Consider the following 27,179-nt stretch of genomic DNA (forward strand, 5'->3'; position numbering starts at 1 on the left):
ATACCACGCCCTAGAGGAGAGAAAAGTGGCTAGAAAGCACCACTCAAGCACTCCAAGGTAGCCTGAAGTGGAAGATAACAGGTCCCAAGTGGGAAGGTTGGCAAGGGGATGTACCTAGACTAGACTATGTCAGAGCAAATGAAGTCTGGACAGAACTGTCCACATTAAGCATGAACAAGATAAAAAGAAATAACATAGCAACAATGTAACACACAACAGTGTATAAAAATAAAAGGAACAGAAGAGGCAGAGACAATTAACAATCCCATCTAGAGGAAAGCATAAGCCAAGAAAGGGAATACTTCGCAAGTGTGGTGTACAAAATAAGACTAAGAATTCAATAAAAGTCAAAAGATGAGATGAAACAAGAGATTGAGAGGAAAAGGGCGCTTGAAAAGTTAAGGAAAAAACAGAACAAAAGCAGTATCATTATACATCTAATACTTAAACTATAAACATCAAGGAACAGAACAGAGAAAGCTAAAAACTGAACTATAATATATAATATGTGGGAAAATCTTAAATGAATCCAATGCATGCATTAGAAAAAAGACTAGAGCAAACTGGAGACATACATGGAGAACAAAGTTATCCTGGAACTCAAATGAAACAGAAACATAAGTAAAAACTGGAACTCAAATGAAACAGAAAAGATCATTAAGGAATAACAGAACAATCTCATCAAAAAGAAAGAGCTAACTCCTAACTGCAGACTGAAAGGGCACCATGCACCGGCGGGGGAAAAAAAAAGGAAACCACTGACATTTGAGACATAGCCTGGTTAAGTTACTGAACTTGAAACATAAAGAATTCTTCCATCTAATCCACAGAATCCATTCAAGTTTCATAAGTTGTCTTAATGATATGCTTAATAGCAATAGGATCCAGTTCAGGATCACTTGTTGTATTTAATTATATCTCTTTAGACTCCATGAATCTGGAAGGACTCTTTTACTTTTATGCTTGAAATTTGAAAATCAGTTATTTTATAGAATGTCCCTCAATTTACCTGAGGCTTCCTCATGATTAGATACAGATTATGCATCTTTGGCAAGAATATAATAGTACTGATGCAATGTTCTTCCCACTGTATCCTACCAGGTAATACATGACTTCTGTTTGTCCCATTACTGGTAATGTTAACGTCAATCATTGGAATAAGGTGCTGTCTGCCAGCTTTCTCCACTGTAAAGTTGCTTCTTTTCCTTTTACAATTAATAATTATGCTCTGGGGAGGTACTTTTACCCTATAAATAACTTGTTCCTCCATCAAATTTTTACCACTTGTTTCAGCATCTGTGGTAGGCTAAATGACCACCCCCAACCAAAAGATATTCAAGTCCTAATCCCTGGAACCTATGAATGTTACCTTATATAGCAAAAAGGGACTTTGCAGATGTGATTAAACTAAGGATTGAAGTGGCAATTTTATCCCAGATTATCCGATGGGCCTTAAAAGCAACCACATATCCTTCTAAGAAGGAGGCAGAGGCAGACCTGGCATAGACAGAGAAGATGTAATGTGACCATGGAAGAAGGGATTGGAGTGATGCAGCCGTAAGCCAAGGAATGCTAGCAACCACCAGAAGCTGGAAGAGGCAAGGAATGGATTCTCCCAGAGATCTCCCAGAAGGAGCCGGGCCCTGCCGACACCGTGATCTCAGCCCGGTGAAACTGACTTCAACTTCTAACTTCCAGGAAAAATAATTTCTGTTGTTCTAAACCACCAAATTTGCAGTAATTTGTTACGGCAGCCACAGGAAACTTATATAGCACCTATTAATGTTTCCTGCCTGAATTAATACTATGACAGTTGCCAAATGGTGATTTTCTAATCCCATCAATCCATTTACATTTTTAGATGGCATTCTATTGTAAGAAAAAGCTTTCTGTTCCCCACCCCCGGTATTCATTTATTCAGTATGGACTTATGAATTCTTATTTTATTCAGTAGGTTGCAGTCTGTTACTATTTATTTATTTACTTATTTACTTTTAATTATTTAATTAATCAATTATTTATTTGGCTGCGCAGTGTCTTAGTTGTGGCAGGCGGGATCTTCGTTGCCGCGTGAAGGATCTTCGTTCCGGCATGAGGATCTTTCAGTTGCAGCATGCGGCATCTAGTTCCCTGACCAGGGATCGAACCCAGGCCCCCTGCATTGGGAGTGCAAAGTCTTAACCAGTGGACCACTGGGGAGTCCCTATTTTTATTTCGACTTTTAAATTGCCCTAGATTTGGCAAATATGACTCTGCTAGCCAACAAAAAACGTCATATTTCAGCAGTGGTTAATCAGGTGTGAATAACAGTTCTGTTCACCACTGTATCTCTAGCATGTAGCATCTTGTAGGTACTTAGCATACTCTGTCGGCTGAAGAAAGTGTTTACTATGAAAGATTCAAGACCGCAAAAAGGGCAGTGTTACATAATTAATTATATCTTCTTTTGCCCTAATAAGTGATCCCATTTCATTAAAAGATACTTAAAAAGAGACTCCTAAAATCAGTGCTGCTGAAGAGATTAGAAATGAGATTTCTGAATTCGGCTTTAATTTCCTGCTGTGAAATTTCCAGTTCAGTTCCATATTTTTCTCCTTTTGGTGCCACATTTTAGTTGCCTGAGTTCAGAACTCAATAGTTGTAAATTCTTAGCTGAAAGCTTTTCGACTTCTAATTGAATTTTGGCATCCAATGAACTTGTCTGTTCAAAAATTAGTCCCAATATACAACACAATAGAACAGAAAAAAAGATACCACATACCTTCCATCTTTCAGAGTGTTCACAATAAATCGGTTAATCTGGCAAATACAGTTGCTAGACAATCGTTCTTCCTCAACAAGAGGGTTCAACTGTGTTGCCAACATGAAAGCTGAAAAGCACAGAGATTACTTCAGTCTCTAAAACATTTCAGTCATGACAATCTAAAAGCTGATCACACCTGTACCATTAAAGAAAAACAATGCCTTAAATATTAAAACTACTCAGATTCTGCATAGTGAAAAACAGTATTAATTTGCTGTGCATTAAACAGCTGCTGCTACTCTGAAATTAAGTATTTCTTAAAGTGCCCCAAATCATCTTTTCCATCATTCAGGTTTCATGACAAAGACTAAAAAATCTTTTCTAGGTCCTTCACCTTGTGACTAGAGACAGTAAGTATATACTCTGCAAATTCTCTCCTTTCTCCCTGTAAAGCTTCCAGCACAGAAATAAAACCCCAAAAAGACAAGTATAGGACAGCTAACCAATCATATTCACTAAATGTCAATATCATCCTAAGGGAAATTAATCAAAGAAAGCACAGAGCACCAGTTAGACAAAATTAAGCCAAGTGGCAGCTTTCCACTCGACCCAGTCTATTGTTAGAATGCTCTCTGCCAGCTGCAATTCTGTCCTTCCGAAGGCAGAGCCAAGCCAATGGAGACTTCTGGAATGCTCCAATTACTGCAATCAAAGTCTTGGCTGCGCTTTTATTATTTAAATATAAATTCCTAGATTTATACATCATACGTACAAGACAGAGTATTCAATCCATCACTCATAAGCAGTCGATAACGGGGTGGATTATTCCCTGTAGCAATGGGACGGATGTTCTAGGAGAGAAAACATGATTCATTAGCCAGGCTGTCTGCTCAGTCCCCAGGGATCAGTAAACTTAAGTGGCAGGAGAGTGCATTCGCCATTAGTTCAACACAACTGAGAACTGCTTGCCCACTCTCGACACCTAAATCCAAGTAAAAGAAAATTGGATTTGATGATTCTCCCACCAACCTCTCTCTACTAACATTATTAAACATAACATAAACGAGAATAAAATAGGTTGCCAATACTCTTCTGTTCTCTCTCCCTTAACTCAAACTTGATTGAAAATTAATTTAAAAAAACATACAATAAGTCACCTAATATATGTATGGTACTATGTAGGAAACATGATAAAAATACAAAATGGAAGAAAAAATCCTTGCCCTGAAGAGGCTTATAACTGGGGTGGAGACGGAGGCAGAGAGACATAGCAGAGGTGTGCACATAATGACAAGACATTTATTCCAGCTTAAAGGAAATCAGAGGCAGCTTTCTGAAGAAAATGAAATACGGAAACAGCCTTAAGATGACTGGCGGGAGGGACTTCCCTGGTGGCACAGTGGTTGAGAATCCGCCTGCCAATGCAGCGGACACGGGTTCAAGCGCTGGTCCGGGAGGATCCCACATGCTGGGAAGCGACTAAGCCCGTGCGCCACAACTACTGAGTCTGCGCTCTAGGGCCCACAAGCCACAACTATTGAGCCTGTGTGCCACAACTACTGAAGCCCACACGCCTAGAGCCCATGCTCCGCAACAAGAGAAGCCACCGCAATGAGAAGCCCGTGCACTGCAACTAGAGAAAGCCCGCAGGCAGCAACGAAGACCCACCGCAGCCAAAAGTTAATAAAATTTTAAAAAATAAAATAAAATAAAATAATAAAACTGGGAATGTTTGCCTTTAAAAAAAAGAAAAAAAGATGACTGGCAGGGAGTTTGGGAGTAACAGGGAGACAGACCATCAGGCTTACTGACTCACAATCTGCAAGTATGATCCAGGATTCCGCTCCTATTGATTTGTAAAATTCTCACTAAGATTTGAGAACCCCTTAAATGAATGATAGGGTTAATGAAGAATTTTAAGCAGACAAGTTCCTGTCAGGTAGATCTCTCCAGAGGCCACATGTAAGGCAGATCTGAGCAAGAAAAACCCCAGGGCAGAAAGACAACCAAGGAGGCAGAAGTACTGATGTGCAGCGCTACAGTATCCACCAACTGTGGAAAGAACAGAAAGGCCAAGCCTCAAATGTGAACCTCCAAAGGTCAAACTCTGGCTGACGCAACATTAAAAGTAAAGCCTGGTTCCTCTCTCAGAGTTACAACACGGACTGGACTATTTTTGTGATGATGAAGAGAATTTTGTCAAGTGGACACACTTCCTGAAGTGGACTGTATGTCCTCTATCAAATGTAATTTATAATTATATGTAAGTTTAAAAAACGTTTGACATAAAAATATGTAGGTACTCACAATGACTTGGAGAATGGGTGTTATGCCTGTAACTCCCTGTTGCATTATGGCCTGAAAAAGTAAAAACAGATGCTTATGAGACAGGCACTCAAATCATGATTAAAACTTGACATATTTTTAATTTGGTGTCTGGAATAAACCACAGATGACATTATTAAAAGACCCTTTTCAGAGCTTATCATTTGAAAATCTACTTTAAGTTTTATCACTCTGGACAAATCATAAAATCGTAAAAGTGGGATTCATACTTACCAACAAGGATACTACATCTAAAAAGCTGGCATCGCGTATGTACTCATTATTCATAATAGCACATTTATTTTCCTACACTGCCCATTAATAGGGAATCAAACAAGTAAGTACAGCAAATCCTTAAAACAGAATATTATGCAGCCTTAAGAAGATATTTCTAGGGACTTCCCTGGTGGTGCAGTGGTTAAGAATCCACCTGCCAATGCAGCGGACACGGGTTTGAGCCCTGGTCCAGGAAGATTCCACATGCTGCGGAGCATCTAAGGCTGCAAGCCACAACTACTGAGCCTGCACGCCACAACAACTGAAGCCCACGTGCTACAACTACTGAAGCCCGTGCGCCTAGAGCCCATGCTCCACAACAAGAGAAGAAGAGAAGCCACTGCAATGAGAAGCCCGTGCACAGCAATGAAGAGTAGCCCCAGCTCGCCCCAACTAGAGAAAGCCTGCACGCAGCAACAAAGACCCAACGCAGCCCAGAAAAGAAAAAAAAGATGTTTCTATACCACTGGTTGCCTCTTGTGAGAGGAATTGGGTGCTGCGGGACATGTGTGGGAGGCAGACCTTGCACTACATCCTCTTTTATACTTTTTGAATGTTAAATCTCACGACTCTATTAGCAATTATAAAAATAATTTCTAACAAAAGCAAAATAACTATTAATCAGGCTTTTAGTTCGTTTTTAAAAAGGCATCATTTAAAGGTAACCATCAGAAAAACTAGCTAGCTAAAACTTGTTGTCTGACGTCTGCTTTTGCCCATGCTGAAATAAGTGATACCAGACTAGCTCTTCCAACCATAAACTAAAAACTGGACAAAAATATAAAAACTGTTTTCAAATACCAGGCAACAGGTAGAACAAGACTGTGATCCCTGAAAGGAAAACAAATGAGTTTCTGCAGAGAGGCACTTTTGGACCATAGCACAGGGAAGGGAACCCAAAAAGAATACAGCAGTCCTGCTGAGCACAGATCAGTTTGGGGAGGTGCGTTATCTGGACTTCCTGGATGCAGAGTACCCGACAGGAGGGAGCTACATAGAGAAAGAGCTTCAATAACCTATGCAGGGGTTCCCTTGAGTTTTTGGCTGAATTCTAAGTTGTGCATACACAGGATGAGGTGCCACAGACCAGGTAAGATTAGAGAGATACAAGCTGAAAAATTACTGGCGCTCACCCAGGCTAGAACACATTTGAGTTCCAATTAGCCATTTGAGTGGAGAGAACTCAATAAACACCTGGTGCATTCAGTAGAAACCCCAGAAAGGCCATGCTTTAGAAATAGACTAAACTATCCCCAAAGTAAAAGCTACTCGAGACCCACTACAGTCTCAAAGGGCTCAGCTGATCTGCAAGTAAGTTAACAGTCTGCCAGAACAACTCAATATTCTCTATACACATAATCTAGACACTGAACAACGTATTGTTCATAATGTCCGTTGCCATCTGGGGTCCCAAGACCTTTTCAGAGGGTACATAAATTGAAAACTATTTTCATCATAATAAACAAGCTTTTGTCCTTCTCACTCTCATTCATTCAATACAATGAAAAACTGGCTGAAGGACTAATAAAACTATACTATTACCACTTATGAATGTCTACTGGATGAAAAATCAGTAATAGAAATCACAGCAGTTCCACTTTCTAATAATAAAGCAACTTGTTGAATTAAAGAACAAGATACATCATGAAGACTGAGTTAATATCTCTTCCGCAGAATTCTACTTTTGCCTTATGAATGGATGAATAGATAGATGTGGCTGGACTGGCTGCTTTGCTTGTGTTCATCTCCTATCAGTACCAACTAATCATCTAGTAAGATCTTCTTTCATGTGAATGCTTGACGACAAACACAGACTATGCTGAAATATTCCAAGTGTTGAATCACTTACAAAACTCATGGTTTATCCTGAAACAGCTGTGTTGACATTTGCACTGATGGTGCAAAGCAGTGGTAGGTAAAACTACTGGTGCCTTAGCCGAGTTACTATAGTAGTAGTCACTGTATTCTTCACTGCCCTGAACACACTGGGGAGGGGAGTTTCACTAAAAAAAAAAAGAAAAGAAACTTGAAGAAATAAAATTATTACATTAAATCGTAACCTTGAGGACAAAAAAATTTTAATATTCTATGCAACCATACAGAAAGTATGCCAAAGTGCTTCTGCTGAAGTATGGCTGCGGCCTTGAGGAAAAGCACTGCTACAACTGTTCGAGCTGCAAGTTGAACCGGCCGTTTTTTCCTCACGGAACGTCATTTTAACTTGAAAGGGCAAACGACAAACTGTGGTTATTCAGACTTGGGAATTTAGTGGATATCTTCTCAAAAATAAAGTGAGACAATTAACTGTATTTGTTGCCAATGATAAAAGAGTTTTCTAATGAAAAGCAGGACTTTTGAAAACTTGTATTCACCAGCTTCCTAATACTTACTGACTTTTCTTAATTAAATCAGTAATGATGTTAATAAGCATGAATTTTTGTCATATAACAAAATATATCAACATTTGGAAGATCTGTAAAATGCAATGAACCGATATTTTCCAAATGACCGAAACATGGCGTTACAGATAATGCATAGGTAGAAGATCTATTCAAAATGGAAGACCGGCCAAATCTACATTCCAACTAACGTTTAAGAAACTACCATTTGGTGAGTTTTGATACAGTGTTAAAGGAAACCTGATTTTCTATTCAAAACACTTCTGACACCAAATGTGTGGGTTTTCCACATGAAACAATTCTCTGCAGACACCAACTGGGCGTCTCACAAGTCAACTTAATTTTGACACTAACTACCCAGAATTAGAGTAGACCCCACAGGTTAAGGGCTCAGTCCCACAAGACTGTCCAAGTGCCCACTTCATACACTAATCTCAAGTAGTGGGTCCCCAGGTGGCCCAGTTTACACTTGTTTGACTTGGCTACAAATTGTGGGGACTTCCTGGGAGTCCCTCACAGAACTCAGGGAAACACTTTACTTAGTATTACTGGTATATTATAAGAGATAGTTAAAAGGATACAAATGAAAATCAGATGGAGAGGCACATAAGACAAGGTCTGGATGCCCAAGCACAGGAGATTCTGTTCCTGTGGAGTCTGGGGGTGTGCCCCCTCCCAGCATGGAGATGTGTTCACCAAACTAGAAGCCCTCTGAATTTTGTTGTTTAGGGATTTTTCTGAAGGCCCCATTACATAGGCATGATTGATTAAATTGTTGGCTATTGGTGATTAGCTCAATCTCCAGCCTCTATCCTGTGGGGTGAGGGGTAGAGCAGAAAGTTCCAACCCTTTAATCACATGATTGGTTCCTGGCAATCAACCCCTATCCTGAAGCTACCCTGGAGCCCACCAAGAGTTACCTCATTAAACCTCAGGTATGGCTGAAAGGGGCTTATCATAAATAACAAAAAAAGCTCCTCCCACCCTATCACTCAGGAAATTCCAAGGGTTTCAGGAGTTCTGTGTACCAAAAACTGGACAAAGACCAAACATATATTTCTTATTATATTACAAGGATCAGCGAAGAAGCCTGAAAAAGGCTATTAAAATACTCCTCCTTTTTCCAACTACATATTTGAAGCCAGATTTCCTCCATATAGTTCGACCAAAAAAACCATATATCCATATACTGAACGCAGGAGCTGGTATGAAAATCTAGCTGTCACGTCTTCTAGTAAGCCAGATAGAAGCAATGTGCAAAAATGTAAAACAATGTCACTTTTCTATTTGTTTTGAACTATATAACGGTTTTTCGTAAAACATGTTATTTATGTTAACAGATGAGTTTATTGCTATTTTAAATGAATAAATATTTTTAAAATATCTGTTATAATTTCAAATATGGTAAGGGAGATATAACCCACAAAAACAAAAGCTTTGGGGGGGGCATTCAGTGACTGTTTACAAATGAAAGGTATTCTAAAATCAAAACATTTGAGAACCACTGTTTTGGACCAAACATTTGTGTCCTGACGCCACCTCCCAATTCATATGTTGACGTTCTAACCCTCAGTGTGAGAGTATCAAGAGATGGGGTCTTTCGAGGCAACTACTTTCAGATGAGGTCATGAGGGTGGAGCCACCATAATGAGATTACTGTCCTTATGAAAAGAGGGACTTCCCTGGCAGTCCAGTGGTTGAGACTCTGCGCTTCCACTTCAGGGGGCACGGCTCGATCCCTGGTCACGCAACTAAGATCTTGAATGCCACGAAGTGCAGCCAGAAAAAAAAAAAGAGAGGAAGAGACACCAGAACTCACTCTCTCCCGACACAAAGAAGAGGTCATGTGAGCACAGTGAGATGGCAGCTGCAAGCCAGGAAGACAGCCCTCACCCAGAACTAAATCTGCTGGTGCCTTGATGGATTTCTCAGCCTCTAGAATTGTGAGAAATAAATCTGCTGTTTACATCACCTAGTCTATGGTATTTTGTTATAGTAGTCCAAGCTAGGATGTGTTGCCTTAAAACAATCATTAAAACATAAAGCATCGCTAATAAGCCAACAGTGGAAATAAATTTTAATCATAAAAAATACTCAAATAATCCAAAAGTCGGGAAAAGTTAAAAAATAGAAAAAGAATAGATGGGACAAATAAAAAAACAAGCAGCAAAAGGAAAACTTAAACCCAAACTTGTAATTATATTAAGTGTAAATGGTTCAAGTACTCCAATTAAATGGAAGAAATTATTGTAATGAATAAGAAAGACCCAGCTATTTGCTTTGTACAAGAAACGCACTTCAAATATAAAAAGGCAAATTAAAAATAAAATACTGGAAAAAGATGTATCATTAAAAGCAGGCAAAGTAGACTTCAGGACAAGGAATATTACCCGGGATAAAAAAGGACATTTCATAATAATAGGGTTGATTCCTAAAGGAGACACAATGGGGACTTCCCTGGCGGTCCAGTGGTTAAGACTCCGCACTTCCACTGCAGGGGGCATGGGTTCAATCCCCAGTCAGGGAACTAAGATCCACATGCTGCACAGCACGGCCAAAAAAAAAAAAAAAGACACAATGATAAATGTGGTCACCTAACCACAGGGTTTCAAAATACATGAAGGAAAAACTGACAAAATGAAAAGGAGAAATAGACAAATCCACTATTATAATTGGTGGTTTCAACATTCTTCTCTCAGTAATTGACAGGGCAAATAGACCAAAAAATATAGAATTAAGAATATAGAAAACTTAAACTATCAGTAAACTTGACCTAATTAGATCATCTAACAACTGCAAAATACACATTCTTTTAAGTGTACCTGGAACATTTTCATCAAGATAGTGCATATACTGGGCAGTAAAACAAATCTCAATAAATGTTGAAAAGTTGAATTCATACAGAGTACGTTATTTGACCACACTACAATTAAACTAGAAATTAATAACAATATGATATCTAGAAAATCTCCAAATACTTGGAAGTTAAACAACAACCTTCTAAATAAACCATCTGTTGAAGAAGAAATCACAAGAGAAATTAGAAAGTTATTAACAGAATGAAAATTAAAATACAATCTGTCTAAATTTGTGGGATGTACCTAGAGCAATGCTTAGAAGGGAAAATACAGCTTTAAATGCTCCCATCAGAGAAGAAAAAAGCTCCCAAGTCAATTATCTAAGATTCCACCAAAAGGAGCCAGAAAAAGAATAAATTAAATCCAAGTACACAGGAGGAAAGAAATAATAAAAGAGCAAAAATCAATGAAATAGAAAATTGATAAATAATAGGAAAAACACAATTGAACCAAAAGCTGGTTCTTTGAAAAGATCAATAAAATTGATAAACTTCTAGCTAGTCTGGTCAAGAAAAAGAAAACACACATTCTCAATACCAGGAATGAAAAAGGCATCACTATAAATCATACATATATAAAATTTTATATATATTTATATAATAAGGGAATATCAGGAAATTTATGAAACAACTTAGATTAAATGGATAAGTCCCTTAAAAAAACCCACAAATTATCAAAACTACATAAAAATACAGAAAATCTAGATAATTCTACATCTATTAAAGAAATTAAATTTATAATTTAAAATATTCCAAAAGAGAAAACTCTAGGTCCAGATGGCTTTACTGGTAAATTCTATCTAACACTGAATGACAAAAAACACCAATCCTGCATAAATTATTTCAGGAGATAGAAGAGAACACTTTACAATTCATTGTATGATGCTAGCTTTACTCTGATAGAAAAAACACAGTCATTGTAAGAAAGAAAAATTACAGATCTATATATCACTCATCAATAAAGATGTAAAAATCCTCAACAAAATATCAGTAAATCAACTATAGCACTATATAAAATGTATATAATATGTCATGACTATGTGAGGTTTATTCCAAGAAGGCAAGGTTTACTCAACATTCAAAAATCTATTATTGGGCTTCCCTGGTGGCACACTGGTTGAGAGTCCGCCTGCCGATGCGGGGGATGCAGGTTCGTGCCCCGGTCCGGGAGGATCCCGCATGCCGCGGAGCGGCTGGGCCCATGAGCCATGGCCGCTGAGCCTGCGCGTCCGGAGCCTGTGCTCCGCAGCGGGAGAGGCCCACGTACCGAAAAAAAAACCAAAAAATCTATTATTGTAGTCTGTCACATTAACAGAATAAACAAGAAAAACCACAACCATCTCAATAGATGCAGAAAAAGCATTTGACAAAATTCACCATTTATTCATTATAAAAAGTCTCAGCAAATTAGGAATAGAAGATAGGGTTAAACTGATAGCAGGCATCTACCAAAAAATCTAATTACCAATCACACTTAATGGCAAAAGACTGAATGACTTCCCCTAAGATCAGGAACAAGGCAAGGATATAACTCTCATCACTTTTATTAAATATGGCAGTAGAGCTCCTAACTAATGCAACAAGACGAGAAAAAGAAATAAGGGCATAGGGACTTCCCTGGTGGTCCAGTGGGTAAGATTCTGAGCTCCCATTGAAGGGGGCCCGGGTTTGATCCCTGGTCGGGGAACTAGATCCCACCTGCATGCCACAACTAAGAGCCCACATGCCGCAACTAAGAGTCCACATACCACAACGAAGATTCCATGTGCCACAACTAAGACCTGGCACAGCCTAAATAAATAAATAGATAAATAAATTTTTTTTAAAATATATTTTAGGGCTTCCCTGGTGGCGCAGTGGTTGAGAGTCCGCCTGCCGATGCAGGGGACACGGGTTCGCTCCCCGGTCCGGAAAGATCCCACATGCTGCGGAGCAGGTAGGCCCATGAACCATGGCCGCTGAGCCTGCACGTCCAGAGACTGTGCTCCGCAACAGGAGAGGCCACAACAGTGAGAGGCCCGCGTACGGCAAAAAAAAAAAAAAATATATATATATATATATATATGTATATTTTTAAAAAGAAATAAAGGCATAAAGATTGAAAAGTAAATAATAAAACTGTCTTTATGTGCAGATAGTCATGTATGTAGAAAATCCTAAGGCATCTACAAAAAGCTACTAAGTCAATTTACCGAGTTTTCAGGATACAAGGTTAATATGCAAAAATCAACTGTATTTTTATATACTGCCAATTAACAACTGGAAAATGAAATTTTTAAAAATACCATTTTAATATCATTAAAAAAACCTAAGTCTAACAATACATATGCAAGATTTGCATACTGAAAACTACAAAACCCTGAGAGAAATTAAAGAAAACCTAAGTAAATGAGAGATATAGCATGTCCATGGTTTGAAACATTCAATGTCTGTAAGAAGCCAACTGATCCCAAATTGATCTATAAATGTAATGTACTATCAATCAAAATCCCATCAGGCTTTATTAGAAATTGACAAGCTGATTCTAAAATATATATGAAAATATAGAGAACCTAGATTCAGTAAAACAATTTTGAAAAAGAATGAAGCTGGAGAATTTATACTACCCAATTTCAAGACTTACTATATAACTACAGTTATGAAGACAATGTGGTACTGGTGTAAGTACTGACATATAGAGCAATTGCAGAATAGGCATTCTAGATATAGACCCACATATATATAAATTTTATCAAAGGTGACAACACAATTCAATGGAACATTATAGTCTTTATAACAAATGGGGCTGAAACACTGAATATCTGCAATGGAAAGAATGATCTATACACCATACATAAAAAGGTAAACTTGAAATGGATTACAGACCTGAATATAAACTAAAACTATAAAACTTCTAGAAGAAAACACAGGACAAAAGATTTGTAACCTTGAGGGAGACAAAGATTTTTGTGGACAGAAAAATACAATTCAGAAAAGGAAAAACAAAACAAAAAAAACCCAACTGAACATGAAAATTTAAAACTGCTCTTTTAAAAAAACACCATTGAGGGGCTTCCCTGGTGGTGCAGTGGTTGAGAGTCCGCCTGCCGATGCAGGGGATACAGGTTCATGCCCCGGTCTGGGAAGATCCCAGATGCCGCGGAGCGGCTAGGCCCGTGAGCCATGGACGCTGAGCCTGTGCGTCCGGAGCCTGTTGCTCCACAACGGGAGAGGCCACAACAGTGAGAGGCCCGCATACCGCAAAAAAAAAAATACACCATTGAGTTTCCCTGGTGGCCTGGTGGTTAAGAATCTGCCTGCCAATGCAGGGGACACGGGTTAGAGCCCTGGTCCGGGAAGATCCCACATGCCGCGGAGCAACTAAGCCCGTGCACCACAATTACTGAGCCTGTGCTCTAGAGCCCGCGAGCCACAACTACTGAGCCCATGTGCCACAACTGCTGAAGCCTGCGCGCCTAGAGCCTGTGCTCTGCAACAAGAGAAGCCACTGTGATGAGAAGCCCGCGCACCACAACGAAGAGTAGCCCCCGCTCGCCGCAGCTAGAGAAAGCCAGTGTGCAGCAACGAAGACCCAACGCAGCTGAAAATAAATAAATAAAATTTATTTTTAAAAAAAACAGCATTAAAAGAATGAAAATCCTCAGATTGGGAGAAAATATATATAATGCTTTTATCTAACAAAAGACGTGTCCTGATTAAATAAAGAATCCTTACAACTAACTAATAAGAACACGTCCCAATTTTTTAAACAGGCAAAAGATATGAACATACACTTCACAAAAGAAGGAATACAAACAGCCAATAAGCACATGAAAAGATGCTCAAGATCATTAGTCATCAGCAAAACACAAATTAAAATCACAGTGAGACACCACTCCACATTCACTAGAATAGGTAAACCTAAAAAGACTGACAACACTTAGTGTTCGTGAGGAAATGGAGCAAACAGAATTCTCATAAACACTATGGAAATAGTTTAGCAATTTCTTATAAAGTTAAATGTTCAGTTATCACATGACCCAGCAGCTGCACTCCCCAATATTTATCTCAGAGGAATTAAAATATATTTCCATAAGAAGACTTGTACATAAAAGTTCATAACATCTTCATTCATAATAGCCAAAAAGGAAAATAACCCAAATGTTCAACAGGTAAATAAATAATTGTGTTTATTCATACCATGGAACACTACTGGGCAATAAAAAGGTGCGAACTACTGAAACAACGTGGATAAATCTCAAAAATCATTTTGCTGAAAGAAAGAAGCCAGACACAAAGGGTACATATTATTTGATTCCATTTATATGAAGTTTTAGAACAGTCAAAACTAACCTGTAGTGATAGAAACCAGAACCCAAAACAGTGGTTGCCTAGGGTAGGGGCAGGGGATGGGAAAGGAGCAGATTGGGGTGGTGTATACATTTGTCAAAACTCATCAAACTGCATATAGTTTGATGCATTATTGCATATAGTTTGATGTATTACAGACTGATATAGTTTGTAAACAATACGTATTATAGTTTTTGTCATACATAAATCAAACTGAACTTCAGTAAAGGGGTTTTTTTTTTTTTTTTAAAGGAACAGAACTGGGGGAAGGGACAGGTCAGTAATTTCATCAAGCACCTTTCTGTTTTATTTGATTCTAAAACCAAATACATGTAGTACCTTACCATTCTTTTTAATTTATTTGTGTCATCATAAATAGTGAATATAAGACTCACTCTTCTGGGACATATAGCATGATATATACACTTAAGACAGAACTGACTTAAATTTTCCAAATTAACATTGCTAATAAAAATACAAAGTAACAGTGGTGATCATTTTGTAATGTACAGAAATATCAAATTACTATGTTGTGCACCAAGAACTTACACAGTATTGTAAGCCAATTATACTTCAAAAACAGACAAACAAATGAACAAACTTATAGAAAAAAGAGATCAGATTTGTGGTTACCAGAGGCAGGAAGTAGAGGGAGGAGGAACCGGACAAACGTGGTCAAAAGGTACAAATTTCCAGTTATAAGATAAATAAGTACCAGGGATGTAACATACAACATGATTAATATAATTAACAATGCTATATATGAAATATAATTAACAATGTTATATATGAAAGTTATTGAGAGTAAATCCTAAGAGTTCTCATCACAAGGAAAAACATACTTTTTTCTTTTTATTTTGTATCTATATGAGGTGATGGACATTCACTAAATTTACTGTGGTAATTGTTTCATGATGTATGTAAGTCAAATCATTATGCTGTACACCTTAAACTTATACAGTGTTGTATGTCAATTATATCTCAATAAAACTGGAAGGAATAAAATACAAAACAACAGAATGGAATGGTTCAGAGCACACGTTCAAATCCTCACCTCATGCACAAATTATTTAACTTCTCTGGACTTCAATTACTTCATCTGTAAGATGGGGTTAATGATAAAAATCTACTTTACAGGGTTACTGTAACTACTGACTATAATAAAGTATCTGGCACATTGGAAAAGATCAAAAGTATTCATTCCCTTCCCCTTTCTTTGTATTACCTAATTACTCAAGATACAAATGCTATTAGTTCTATTTACCACAATAGTTCCACGCAAAATCTCTTATTTTATGTTCGCTCTTGCCGAAAATGCACTATTTGTGTGTTAGTGCTTACCCTTTGGGGTCTATGCCTTTTGAACTAAAATGATATTACCTGCTTTAGCTGATAAACAAACTTGACAAAGGTACTCTACACTCCATCACCACAAACACACACACACACAAATTTTCCTTATCATTTATGAACAAAACCTAAGTAATACTTCACCTAACACTGGAAATATGTTTCCTAAATTTTGAATATGGCGAAAACTAACTCATCATTTTTTTTTTTTTTTTTTGCGGTACGCGGGCCTCTCACTGTTGTGGCCTCTACCGTCGCGGAGCACAGGCTCCGGACGCGCAGGCTCAGCAGCCATGGCTCACGGGACCAGCCGCTCCGCGGCACGTGGGATCTTCCCAGACCGGGGCACGAACCCGCGTCCCCTGCACCGGCAGGCGGACTCTCAACCACTGCGCCACCAGGGAAGCCCCATCAAATTATTTGAAAAATACCAGTCACTTTCCTTGAAAGTGAAGAACAATTCCTAATTTTTCTTAAAGATGCAAGGTAGCAGCTATAAAGTAAACAAGGACTACAATTTGCAATCACTTCTCAGGGTTATTTCTAATTTATTAAAATATTCACTCAACTCTGCCAACTGTTCTTCCCCATCCATCTCTGTCCCTTTCTTTTCCCTGCCTCACGCGCAATTAGCAAACATTTATTGGGCACCTAAAACTTGCCAGTAGTCCTTCCGGTACTGGGGAGACTATGTTGAGCAAAAAACCAGACATAATTTCAGGCCTCAAAGAATTTACAATCCAGTGGAGGGAGACAGAAAGTAACTGATATGAATCAAATAAACAACATATAAATGTAAGATCACATCTGTGATTATTAATAATAGGTAACATACAATGACCATTTATTATGCATCAGGCATGGACTGAGCACTTTAAATTAATAGCTCATTTAATCGTCCCACTAACCTTAGGCAATAGGTACTAGGTATGATTAACCTCATTTGACAGAAGAGGAAAGGCAGAGTTTAATATCGTGAACAAACAGGAATTAGGGGCTGAAAATAAAGGGATTTAGCCTAGCAAGGGGAGTCAAGGAAGGCTTCTCTGAGGAAGTAACTGAGCAGAGACTTGAAGGTTACGTTAGTCAGCAAGGGGAGAATGAGGAACCACCCAGGCAGTAGGAACAGGTTAAAGAATGTTCAAAGCCCCTGTGGAAGGCAGGAGTATGAAATATACCCGGATTTAAACTAAAAAAAAAAAAAAGGAAAGGCTTGAAAGGAGGAAAGAACTGGTGGGAATATGCTATGATGGGAATGGCAAGAGGAGAGTTATGCTGGGTAGAAGTGAGAAGGCCAGGCAGAAACAATGGTGCCAGTGTGGATGGAGAAAAGTAGATGCATTTAAGAGATATATGTGGAGGTAAAACACACCAGACTTGGGGAGGGACTGGACATCCAGGGTGACGGAATGTGTAGCAAGAATGATTCCACAATTTCTGGCTGTTGTAACTTAATGAATAATGGTGCCATTCATCCAGACAGGGAACGGTAGAGGCCCAAATTTAGAAAGATAATGGATTTGCTTTGGGACATGTTGAATTTAAAATGTTTTTGAGATATCAAGTACGCATCTGATAGAGGTTTGTCTTTCAGAGTAAAGGTGGCTCCGGACACAGATATTTGTGAGCAATTGACATACAGATGGTAATTTGTCTCGGGAGAAGAGTCAACAAAAATTTACAGAGAGATCTCCAGACGGGGAAAGACAAGCCAAGCTGAGCCACAGAAACCGAAAGAAGAGGGTGTTACCAAAAGAAAGCGATGATCAATAGTCAAACGCTGCTAAAAACTCGGGTAAATGTAACTCTCAAAAGTGTCTGTTGGATTTAACGACCTGGAGGCACTGCTGACTTTAGCCAGGGTTACTTCTATAGTGATCAGGGGAGTGACTGATTGGAGTCTGTTGAAGGGTTAATGGGAGGCGAGAAAAAGAAAGAACTGAAAACTGACAACTCTAGGAAAGTTAGGCTGCGGATGGGGGAAGGGGAGGAGAAAGAGAGTGGCTGCGGGAGAGAGATGGGTGAAAATCAACAGTTTATTTTGTTTCATTTCCTTAAGCAGGAAAAACATGAGCGTGTTTAAAAGACGATGGGAAAAATGCTTTGAGGAGTGATGACTCTAGGGAGTCACCCGGCGGTTCCTCCCCGGCCCCCGCTGTCTCCTCCTCCCGTGTTCTCTCCCCCTTCTCCACCCCGCACAGCCCCAAGGCCCACAGCCACCCCGGCCCGCGCCCGGCTCCGAGGCGTCTCCTCACCGCAATGGCCCCCTCGCTCAGGTGGCCCACCATGGTTCCGCCGCAACAACTACTGCGCTCCGACACCCCTGCAGCCCTGGCTCTACTCCAGGGAACCCGCGCGCTCCAAAGCGATTGGCCAGAGGACCTGCGTGCACCGCGAAGACCTCCCGACGTGCGCAGGGCACGGGGGCGGGTTTAGGAGCCGAGCAGCCACCTCATTGGTCGAGGCACGGCGGGCGGCCCACGTGACTCACCGGAGCCCAGGTCCGGGGCCTAGTCGCTGGATTGCGGGGCCTGGGGGCGGGGCGCGGAACCACGGAGCGCGCGAAGCGTGATGCGCGAAGCGTGACGCGGACGCAGCGAAGGTCGCAGAGTGGAGGAGTTCCGGCAGCTTTCCGAGAGTCCCAACTCGGCCTTTGGTGGGCAGACACTGATTGGTAGCCCAGAGGAGTGGTAGAGCTGTTGCCCTAGTAACTCTGCTACTAGATGTAGTCAAAGTATTGACTTGCTTCCTTCAGCAGCCCAGAGCTGAGCTCCCTCAGGTTCCAGACCCTGAGCTTGGCAGAGTGGGGAATCTCTCAAGGTAAATAAGACCTGGTCCCTACCCTCAGAGGAGAGCACAGTCTGTCGAGGGAATTTCTGCTGTGAGGAGCACTAACTCAAGATAGACATGGTTTGGGCCCCAGGAGAGACAGTGTGCTGCTATCACAGGTGGAAAAATCAGGGAAGGCTTCCCAGAGGAGGTACCATTTGAACTGGGTCTTGAAGAATGTTGGGAAATTTGCCAGGTGGACTCCAAGTGAGGGTAGGGCCAATGAATAGTCTTTGTAAAACCTAGGGAGATGAGTAACCTGGCAAGCTGGGGATAGCTTTGAGTAGCTAGATAGTAGGGTACAGAGGAAGAAGTGAGACTTGAGCATTAGAAAGTAAGCCAAGAGTCAAATAATGAAGGATTTGTACTGGGCTTCCCTAAATGCTAGGAGGAGCATTGATGAATTTAAGGCGGAGTACTGACATCTGTCTCAGTGTGGAAGATGGACTGAATTTGGAATGGGGAAGTGGGGGGGGGGTCTGAGGGCATGGAGACTAGTTATGACACTCCAGAAAGAATGCCAGACAGGAAATGGTGCGGGCTTGAACTAAAGGAGTGACCTGGGGATTGAAAAGAAAATACTGAACTGGGTAAGAGTTCTGATTCATCATTGTATAACCAGTACCTAGTATGATGCCTGGAACAAAGTAAGCTTTCAATAAATATTTCTGAATGAAGGGATGTTGAGTGAATTGGGGTGAGAAACAATAGATGCTTCCTCAGCATGTAAACAACTATAGGAAGAGACCACAAGAATTGATTTTGTTGCTTCATGCATGCTTGAATGAAATCTTGACTTTCTAGAATTGTGCATTTGTAGAAATCCGAATTCCTTATTTTCTTATTCATTTTTTAGATTTAAAGTAGCATGGATCTGCCCGTGGATGAGTGGAAATCATACGTACTTCAGAAGTGGTCTTTGCTCCCCAAGTCCATTCAGGTTACAATTTCTACAGCAGAGACTTTAAGCGATATCTTTCTTCACTCATCTTCGCTTCTTCAGTAAGTGAGTGGAAGCTTTAACCAGGGAAATTTTGATGCGGAAAACGTTGTCTTTTGTGATTTGCTCTCAAATTACATCTCTTTTTTTTTAAATATAAATTTATTTATTTATTTATTTTCTTCGTTGGGTATTGCGTTGGGTCTTCGTTGCTGCACCCAGGCTTTCTTTAGTTGCGTCGAGTGGGGGTTACTCTTCCTTGCAGTGCGCAGGCTTCTCATTGCAGTGGCTTCTCCTGTTGTGGGGCACGGGCTCTAGGCGCGCAGGCTTCAGTAGTTGCAGCACACGGGCTCATTAGTTGTGGCACACGGGCCCTAGAGCGCAGGCTCAGTAGTTGTGGCACACAGGCTTAGTTGCTCCGTGGCATGTGGGATCTTCCCGGACCACGGCTCGAACCCGTGTCCCCTGTGTTGGCATGTGGGTTCTTAAGTACTATGCCACCAGGGAAGCCCATCAAATTATATCTCTTTTTGATGGAAGAGTTACATTTAGATTTTTATATTTTGGGGCATTCAACAGTTCTTGCTGTTTCCACAGTTCTTTCTAACCTACTATTATACAACAGGTAGGGATGCTATTTAGCTTTTTCAGAGTCAATATTATGTTTCAGTAATCAGTGCCTTGCTGTCGTCACTAGGCTGTGCACCTTGCCGTATCCCAAAGGATATAGTGGACATTTACTAGCTGCACATAGAAATTCATACATGCTCATATTTGGAAATAGCCATAGAGGTCATACAGTCTAACCCCAGTAGTTTTCAAACACTCTTGACTACACTCTTCAATAAGAAATACATTTTACATCACAACCTAGTTCGTATACTAGTTTTTTATATGTATATAAAAAACTGAAACGGGACTTCCCTGGTGGTCCGGTGGTTAAGACTCTGCTTCCACCGCGGGGTGCACGGCATCCATCCCTGGTTGGGGAACCAAGATCCTGCATGCTGCGGCGTGGCCAAAAAAATAAAAAATAAGTAAATAAAAAACTGAAGCACGGGTTTCCCAAACTTCGTTCAGTGAATTTTTATTGAACATCTGTTTTGTGCCAGCCACTGTGCTAAGTGCTTAGTAAACAAAAAATACATCATTTAAAAAAAGATAGACAAAGATCCTTACCTTTGAGGAGCTTAATTGTAGCAAGGAAGGACAGACAATAAACATAAATAAGTTAAAATATATAGTATGTTAAAGGTGAGAAATACAGTAGAAAAAAAGGAAAAATTGAACAGGGTAGGGGAAGTAGGCAGTGCCAGGAGCGAGAGTACAGACTGTAGTATTAAGTAGTATAATCAGATATGCCTCATTGAAAGAGTGAAAGTGGAGCAAAGTCTTGGAGATACAGGAGTTAACAAAGTAGCTATCTGAGAGAAGAGCATTCCAGGCAGAGATCCTAAGGTGGGAGCGTGTCTGGCATGTTTAAGCAACAGCAAGTTGGATGAACAGCTAGTGGTGGATGAACAGAGTAAGCCAGAGGGAGAGTGGTAGGAAATACCATCAGAGAGGTAATGGGACATGCATGGGAGTTGGGGAAGAGCAGGTGGCACAAATCGAGTTGACCCTTTCTTAGTGCCTTATCTTTTTACCCTGAGTAGGAAGTTATTGCGGGGTGTAGTAGGCAGAATTCTAAAGATGCTCCCTCTGCCCCCACGCCAGCATTCTGGTCCCCTGGTTACTCAATCTAACATTAACCTAAGCACTGCTGGGAAGGGATTTGGCTGATGTAATGAAAGTCCCAAGCCCCCTGACTTTGAGATATAATTACTGGGTGGGTGTAACCCAATCAGACCAGACCTTTAAAAGCAGAGAGTTCTTCCCAGCTGGTAGCAGAAAGGGAAATCAGAGAGATTCAAAGCATGAGGTTTGAATGCGATTTGGCTGACTTTGAAGGTGGAGCTACATGACACATGACAAGGAATGTAGGAAGCTTCTAGAAACTGAGAGTGCTTCCTGGCTAACAGCCAGCAAGGAAATGGGGACCTCAGACCTATAATTGCAAGGAACTGGCTTCTGTCGGTTCTAAACTCAACATCCTGGATGAGTTTAGATATAGATTCTTGCCCAGATCCTCTCTATAAGAGGTCACCTTGATTTCAGCCTTGTGAGACCCTAAGCAGAGAGCCCAGGTAAGCCCACCTGGACTTCTGATCTACAGAACTGAGGATAATAAATCGGTATTGTTTTAACCTGCTGAATGTGTGGTAGTTGTTACACAACGATAGAAAACTAATTCACAGGGTTTTGAGATACGAGTGATACGATCTGATTATATTTTAAACAGATGTCTGCACACATCAACCCACAGGGTAAATCCATGCCACTGCCTGTTTTTGTGTGGCCATCAGCTAAGAATGGTTTTTACAGATAAATATTCGTAGTCGATTTGATGATTGGGAACATTGGCTTTGAACTCCAGTTTAGCAAAATGGTATCCATTTTTTAAAAAATTTTTTCATTCTTCTCATGAGTAGACCTGTGTTACAAAAAAATTGTACTCAATTATTATACCTTGAATTTGGTCAGTAAATGATTTTTACAAGCGTGTTTTTTCTTTTGTTGTATAAGCACCTATGTAATAGCCTCGATTTTACCTCTTGGCCCAAGCAGGCTAAATATTTACTCTCTGGTTTTCTAGAGAAAGTTTGCTGATCCTTGTTTTTTTTGTTTGTTTGTTTGTTTGTTTGCGGTACGCGGGCCTCTCACTGTTGTGGCCTCTCCCGTTGCGGAGCACAGGCTCCGGACGCGCAGGCTCAGTGGCCATGGCTCACGGGCCCAGCCGCTCCACGGCATGTGGGATCTTCCCGGACCGGGGCACGAACCCGTGTCCCTTGCGTCGGCAGGCGGACTCTCAACCACTGCACCACCAGGGAAGTCCCCCGGTCCCTGTTTTAAAGGATTGCTCTGACCACTGTGTTGAGTATAGCAGGAGTAAGAGTGGAAATAAAGAGAATTGTTGGAAGGCTGTTGCTTTAATCCAGGTGAGAGAGGGGGTGATAGTAATTTGGGCCAGGGTGGTAGTAGTGGGGATGATGAGAAGTGGTTGGATTCTGATGATGTACAAGATAAATTGATACAGCTTACTAACAGCAAAAAGGAGTATCAGTAAGAATCCAAATTTGAAGTTTTGGAGCACTGAAAGGAATATAAATCAAAGAAGAGGATTTGTCTGATTGTTTAATGTTGGAGTTCCTCAAGACTCCAGCCTAGGCTCTTTCTTAGTCACTCTCTATTCTCAACCGGTTCAGCCTCATTCACACCCATGACATCAATTACCTCCTATATGCCAATTACCCTTAAAATTATATCTCCAGCCCTCACTACTTCTCTGAGACACAAATGTCTAAATCAGATGACTACTTAAAGCCTCAAAGATACTTAAAATTCAACATATCCAAAACCAAACTCACAATCTTGTCTTCGAAATTAGATTACCTTCCAGTGGTGTCTATCTTAATGAACTGCACTGCCTTATTTCAGTTCCTAAAACTAGAAACCTGTGAACCATTTATATATGTGTGTGTGTGTGTGTGTGTGTGTGTGTGTGTGTGTGTGTGTGTATTTATTTATTTTTGGCTCTGTTGGGTCTTCATTGTGTGCAGGCTTTCTCTAGTTACCGCAGGTGGGGGCTACTCCTCATTGCAGTGCATGGGTTTCTTATTGCGGTGGCTCCTCTTGTTGCAGAACATGGGCTCTAGGTGCGTGGGCTTCAGTAGTTGTGGCTCGCGGGCTCTAGAACGCAGGCTCAGTAGTTGTGGTGCACAAGCTTGGTTGTTCTGTGGCATGTGGGATCTTCCCAGAGCAGGGCTGAAACCCGTGTCCCCTGCATTGGCAGGCGGATTCTTAACCACTGCACCACCAGGGAAGTCCCCCATTTTATATTTTAAAATAACTCATGATCATTCCCCCTTTTTACTTCAGATCATCATGATTCCTTAGTGAATTACACCACCATCCATCCAGTTGCTGCCCAGAAACCTAGGAGTCATGCCTGATTTTTCCTTCTTCCCCATATCCCGTATTAAATCCATTGCCCAATTTTGTCCATTTTAGGGCTGTGAATGCTGAATTTCTTTCAAATTTAGCAAATAGGACTTCTGCTTCTGGATAGGATATAATAGGTCACAACAGGCAGTACTTTTGAAACTAAAAAATACTGATATGACAATAATCATATTTTTAAAGACACCAGAGAGCAACAAGGACCAGAGGACTAAAATTCCAGAGAGGGAAGACTCCCTCCTAGGCGTTCGCTAGCCATGGTCTTTCCTGGGGGTAATTGAAGGCTGAGGATCAGGCTGGCCCCAAGCACAGGGACTGTCCTGGGGGAAACTGAAACCAGCAGACCTTTTGGCGGTCATTTGGGGCTGATGTGATGGATTGGAAACTACAAGATGGCCAAACTCAAGGCCCAAATTTAAAGTTTGTTTGCCTCATGGGACGTTTACTGAGTTCTCAGGAAGTGCAGGAGGCCTACCAAAAAGGCAGAATACAATCTCCCGCAATCTTGCAATGCTGAGGAGCAGAATCCCCCTAGTGGAAAGGGGCCTGCAACAAACACACATACAATCTTCCTATCAAGACATTTGCTGGATTTTGAACCTCTGGTATGATAAGTTAAAAATTCTAGCTCAAAACATCCTGAGACCAAAACTTTCAGGCATGAGAAGACAGAGACCTCCAGTCTCTCAACCAAAAGCTCAGGAGGTCCACACCCAAGAATAGGAAGAAACCAGAGGAGTACTGAGTTTTAATAAAACTGTAGACCAATGCTGATCAAATTCAGCTCTTGATAAAGGTAGGCCAGCCCCTCATCCTATCTGCCTAGCAGGGGAAAGGGGGCACTTCCATGGTGGAAGGTGTTGTGTTGCTTCATTGTGTCTTCCATACATAATGTGTCAGGAACACAAAATTACTAAACTGCGGAGGGACATTAAAATGACCCATAATGAAGAGAAAAAATGAACATTAGAAATAGATTGACTGATGTTTACATACAGGAGTTTGTAGACCAGGTCTTTTAAATAACTGATTAACATGTTGAAGAAACTAGAGGAAAAGGTGGACAAGGTGGATGAAAAGATAGATTCCAACAGAGAATTGGAATCTATAAAAAATAATAAATTTCAGTACCTAACGTAGTCAAAAATCATAGACACAGAAAGTAAAATGGTGGTTGCCAGGGGCTGAGGGCTGGGGAGAATGGAGGGTTATTGTTTAATGAGTATGGAGTTTCAGTTTTACAAGATGAAAAGAGTTATGGAAATAGATGTTGATGATGGTTGTATAACATTATGGATGTATATAATACCACTGAACTATATACTTTAAGATGGTTGAGATGGGGGCTTCCCTGGTGACGCAGTGGTTGAGAGTCCGCCTGCTGATGCAGGGGACACGGGTTCGTGCCCTGGTTCGGGAAGATCCCACATGCCGCGGAGCGGCTGGGCCCGTGAGCCATGGCCGCTGAGCCTGCGCGTCCGGAGCCTGTGCTCCGCAACGGGAGAGGCCACAACAGTGAGAGGCCCATGTACAGCACAAAAAAAAAAAAAAAAATGGTTGAGATGGTAAATTTTATGTTATATGTATTTTACCTCAATAAAAACAGTTTTTTAATGCTAGAAGGCAAAAAAAAATTAAATGGACTTTCTGGAACTCAAACATACTGTAACTGAAATCAACTTAATTCTTAAGCTTGACAGAAAATTGGATGCAGTGGAACATTGGATTAGGAAACTGGCTTACAGGTTAATGAAAAACAAAATGAAGCATAGGAAGAAAAGAAGAATGGAAAAAATGGCACAGCATATAAGAGATATGATAGCATATAAGAGACAATCAGATAGTCTAACATACTTGTAATTGAGGTCTCAGGAAAGAAGAGAGTCGTTCAGAAGCAATATTCCAAAAAGATGACTGCAGATTTTCTAAAACTGATAAAAGACATCAACCCACAGATTCCAGAAGCTCAGCAAATCCTAAACAGTGTAAACATAAATAAAATCACACCTTGGGACATCAGACTCAAACTGCTAAAACTAAAGATAAAAAAAGAATAAATCTGAAAAGTAACCAAAGAAAAATCATACATATACATATATTTATATATGTATAATCCCATCAAGTCAGTCTCCCCCATTTCCCCGTGTGGCAGGCAGAAAAATATACCCCAAAGATGTCCATGTCATAATCCCCAGATTTGTGAATATGTTAGGTAACATGATAAAGGGAAGTTAAGGTTGCAGATGGAATTAAGGTTGCTAAAAATCCAATTTAAGGGGCTTCTCTGATGGCACAGTGGTTAAAAATCCGCCTGCCAATGCAGGGGACGTGGGTTCGATCCCTAGTCCGGGAAGATCCCACATGCCACGGAGCAGCTAAGCCTGTGTGCCACAACTACTGAGCCTGTGCTCTGGAGCCCGTGAGCCACAACTACTAAGCCCACGTGCCTAGAGCCTGTGCTCTGCAGCCAGAGAAACCACCGCAATGAGAAGACTGCGCACCGCAAAAAGAGTAGCCCCCACTTGCCACAACTAGAGAAAGCCTGCACACAGCAACGAAGACCCAACTCAGCCAAAATAAACAAATTAATTTTTTTTTAAATCCAATTTAAGACAGGGAAAGTAGCCTGGATCATCCAGGTGAGCCCAGTTTAATCACAAGTGTCCTTAAAAGTAGAAAAAAGGAAGCAGAAAAGAGGAGTCAGAGGGAGAAGTGACTGTGGAAGAATGGTCAGAGATGCACCATTGCTGGCTTTGAAGACAGAGAAAGGGAGCCACAAGCCAAGGAATGTAGGCAGCCTCTAGAAACTGGAAAAGACAAGGAAACAGATTCTCCCCAAAAGCTCCAGAAAACAATTCATCCCTACCAACACCTTGATTTTAGCCCGTTGAAACCTGTGCCAGACTTCTGCCTTTCAGAACTGTAAGATAATAAATTTTTGTTTCTCTTAAGCCACTAAATTTTATTTATTTTTTTTTGGCCGTGCCGCATGGCCTGTGGGATCTTAGTTCCCAACCAGGGATCGAACCCAGGCCCTTAAGCCACTAATTTTGTGGAAATTCGTTACAGCAG

The 27,179-nt window shown here is 40.6% G+C and overlaps 2 protein-coding genes across 7 annotated transcripts in view; one reads left to right on the forward strand and one right to left on the reverse strand.

The window, feature by feature from the left end:
- RPA1 (replication protein A1) overlaps positions 1 to 18,687 on the reverse strand; it is a 53,324-nt gene extending 34,637 nt beyond the window's left edge. The window contains exons 1-4 of one of the 3 annotated variants that reach the window (XM_004320861.4): positions 18,535 to 18,687; positions 5,051 to 5,101; positions 3,516 to 3,594; positions 2,762 to 2,870 (exon numbers count right to left, since the gene is read on the reverse strand). In XM_004320861.4, the coding sequence (XP_004320909.1) occupies positions 2,762 to 2,870; positions 3,516 to 3,594; positions 5,051 to 5,101; positions 18,535 to 18,567 (272 nt within the window). In that variant the 5' untranslated portion in view covers positions 18,568 to 18,687. Of the gene's footprint in view, positions 1 to 2,761; positions 2,871 to 3,515; positions 3,595 to 5,050; positions 5,102 to 7,193; positions 7,213 to 18,534 lie in introns of those variants that run through there. The other 2 variants (XM_019926918.2, XM_033848230.2) reach the window with 2 other exon arrangements.
- Positions 18,679 to 27,179, forward strand: part of SMYD4 (SET and MYND domain containing 4) — a 48,833-nt gene continuing 40,332 nt past the window's right edge. For 2 of the 4 annotated variants that reach the window (XM_073797342.1, XM_019926914.3), the window contains exons 1-2: positions 18,679 to 19,099; positions 19,965 to 20,110. In XM_073797342.1, coding sequence (XP_073653443.1) covers positions 19,977 to 20,110 — 134 coding nt within the window. In that variant the 5' untranslated portion in view covers positions 18,679 to 19,099; positions 19,965 to 19,976. Of the gene's footprint in view, positions 19,100 to 19,964; positions 20,115 to 22,958; positions 23,087 to 27,179 lie in introns of those variants that run through there. The other 2 variants (XM_019926915.3, XM_033848229.2) reach the window with 2 other exon arrangements.

This window comes from Tursiops truncatus, chromosome 20 (assembly GCF_011762595.2).
Source record: "Tursiops truncatus isolate mTurTru1 chromosome 20, mTurTru1.mat.Y, whole genome shotgun sequence".
Classification (NCBI taxonomy): domain Eukaryota; kingdom Metazoa; phylum Chordata; class Mammalia; order Artiodactyla; family Delphinidae; genus Tursiops; species Tursiops truncatus.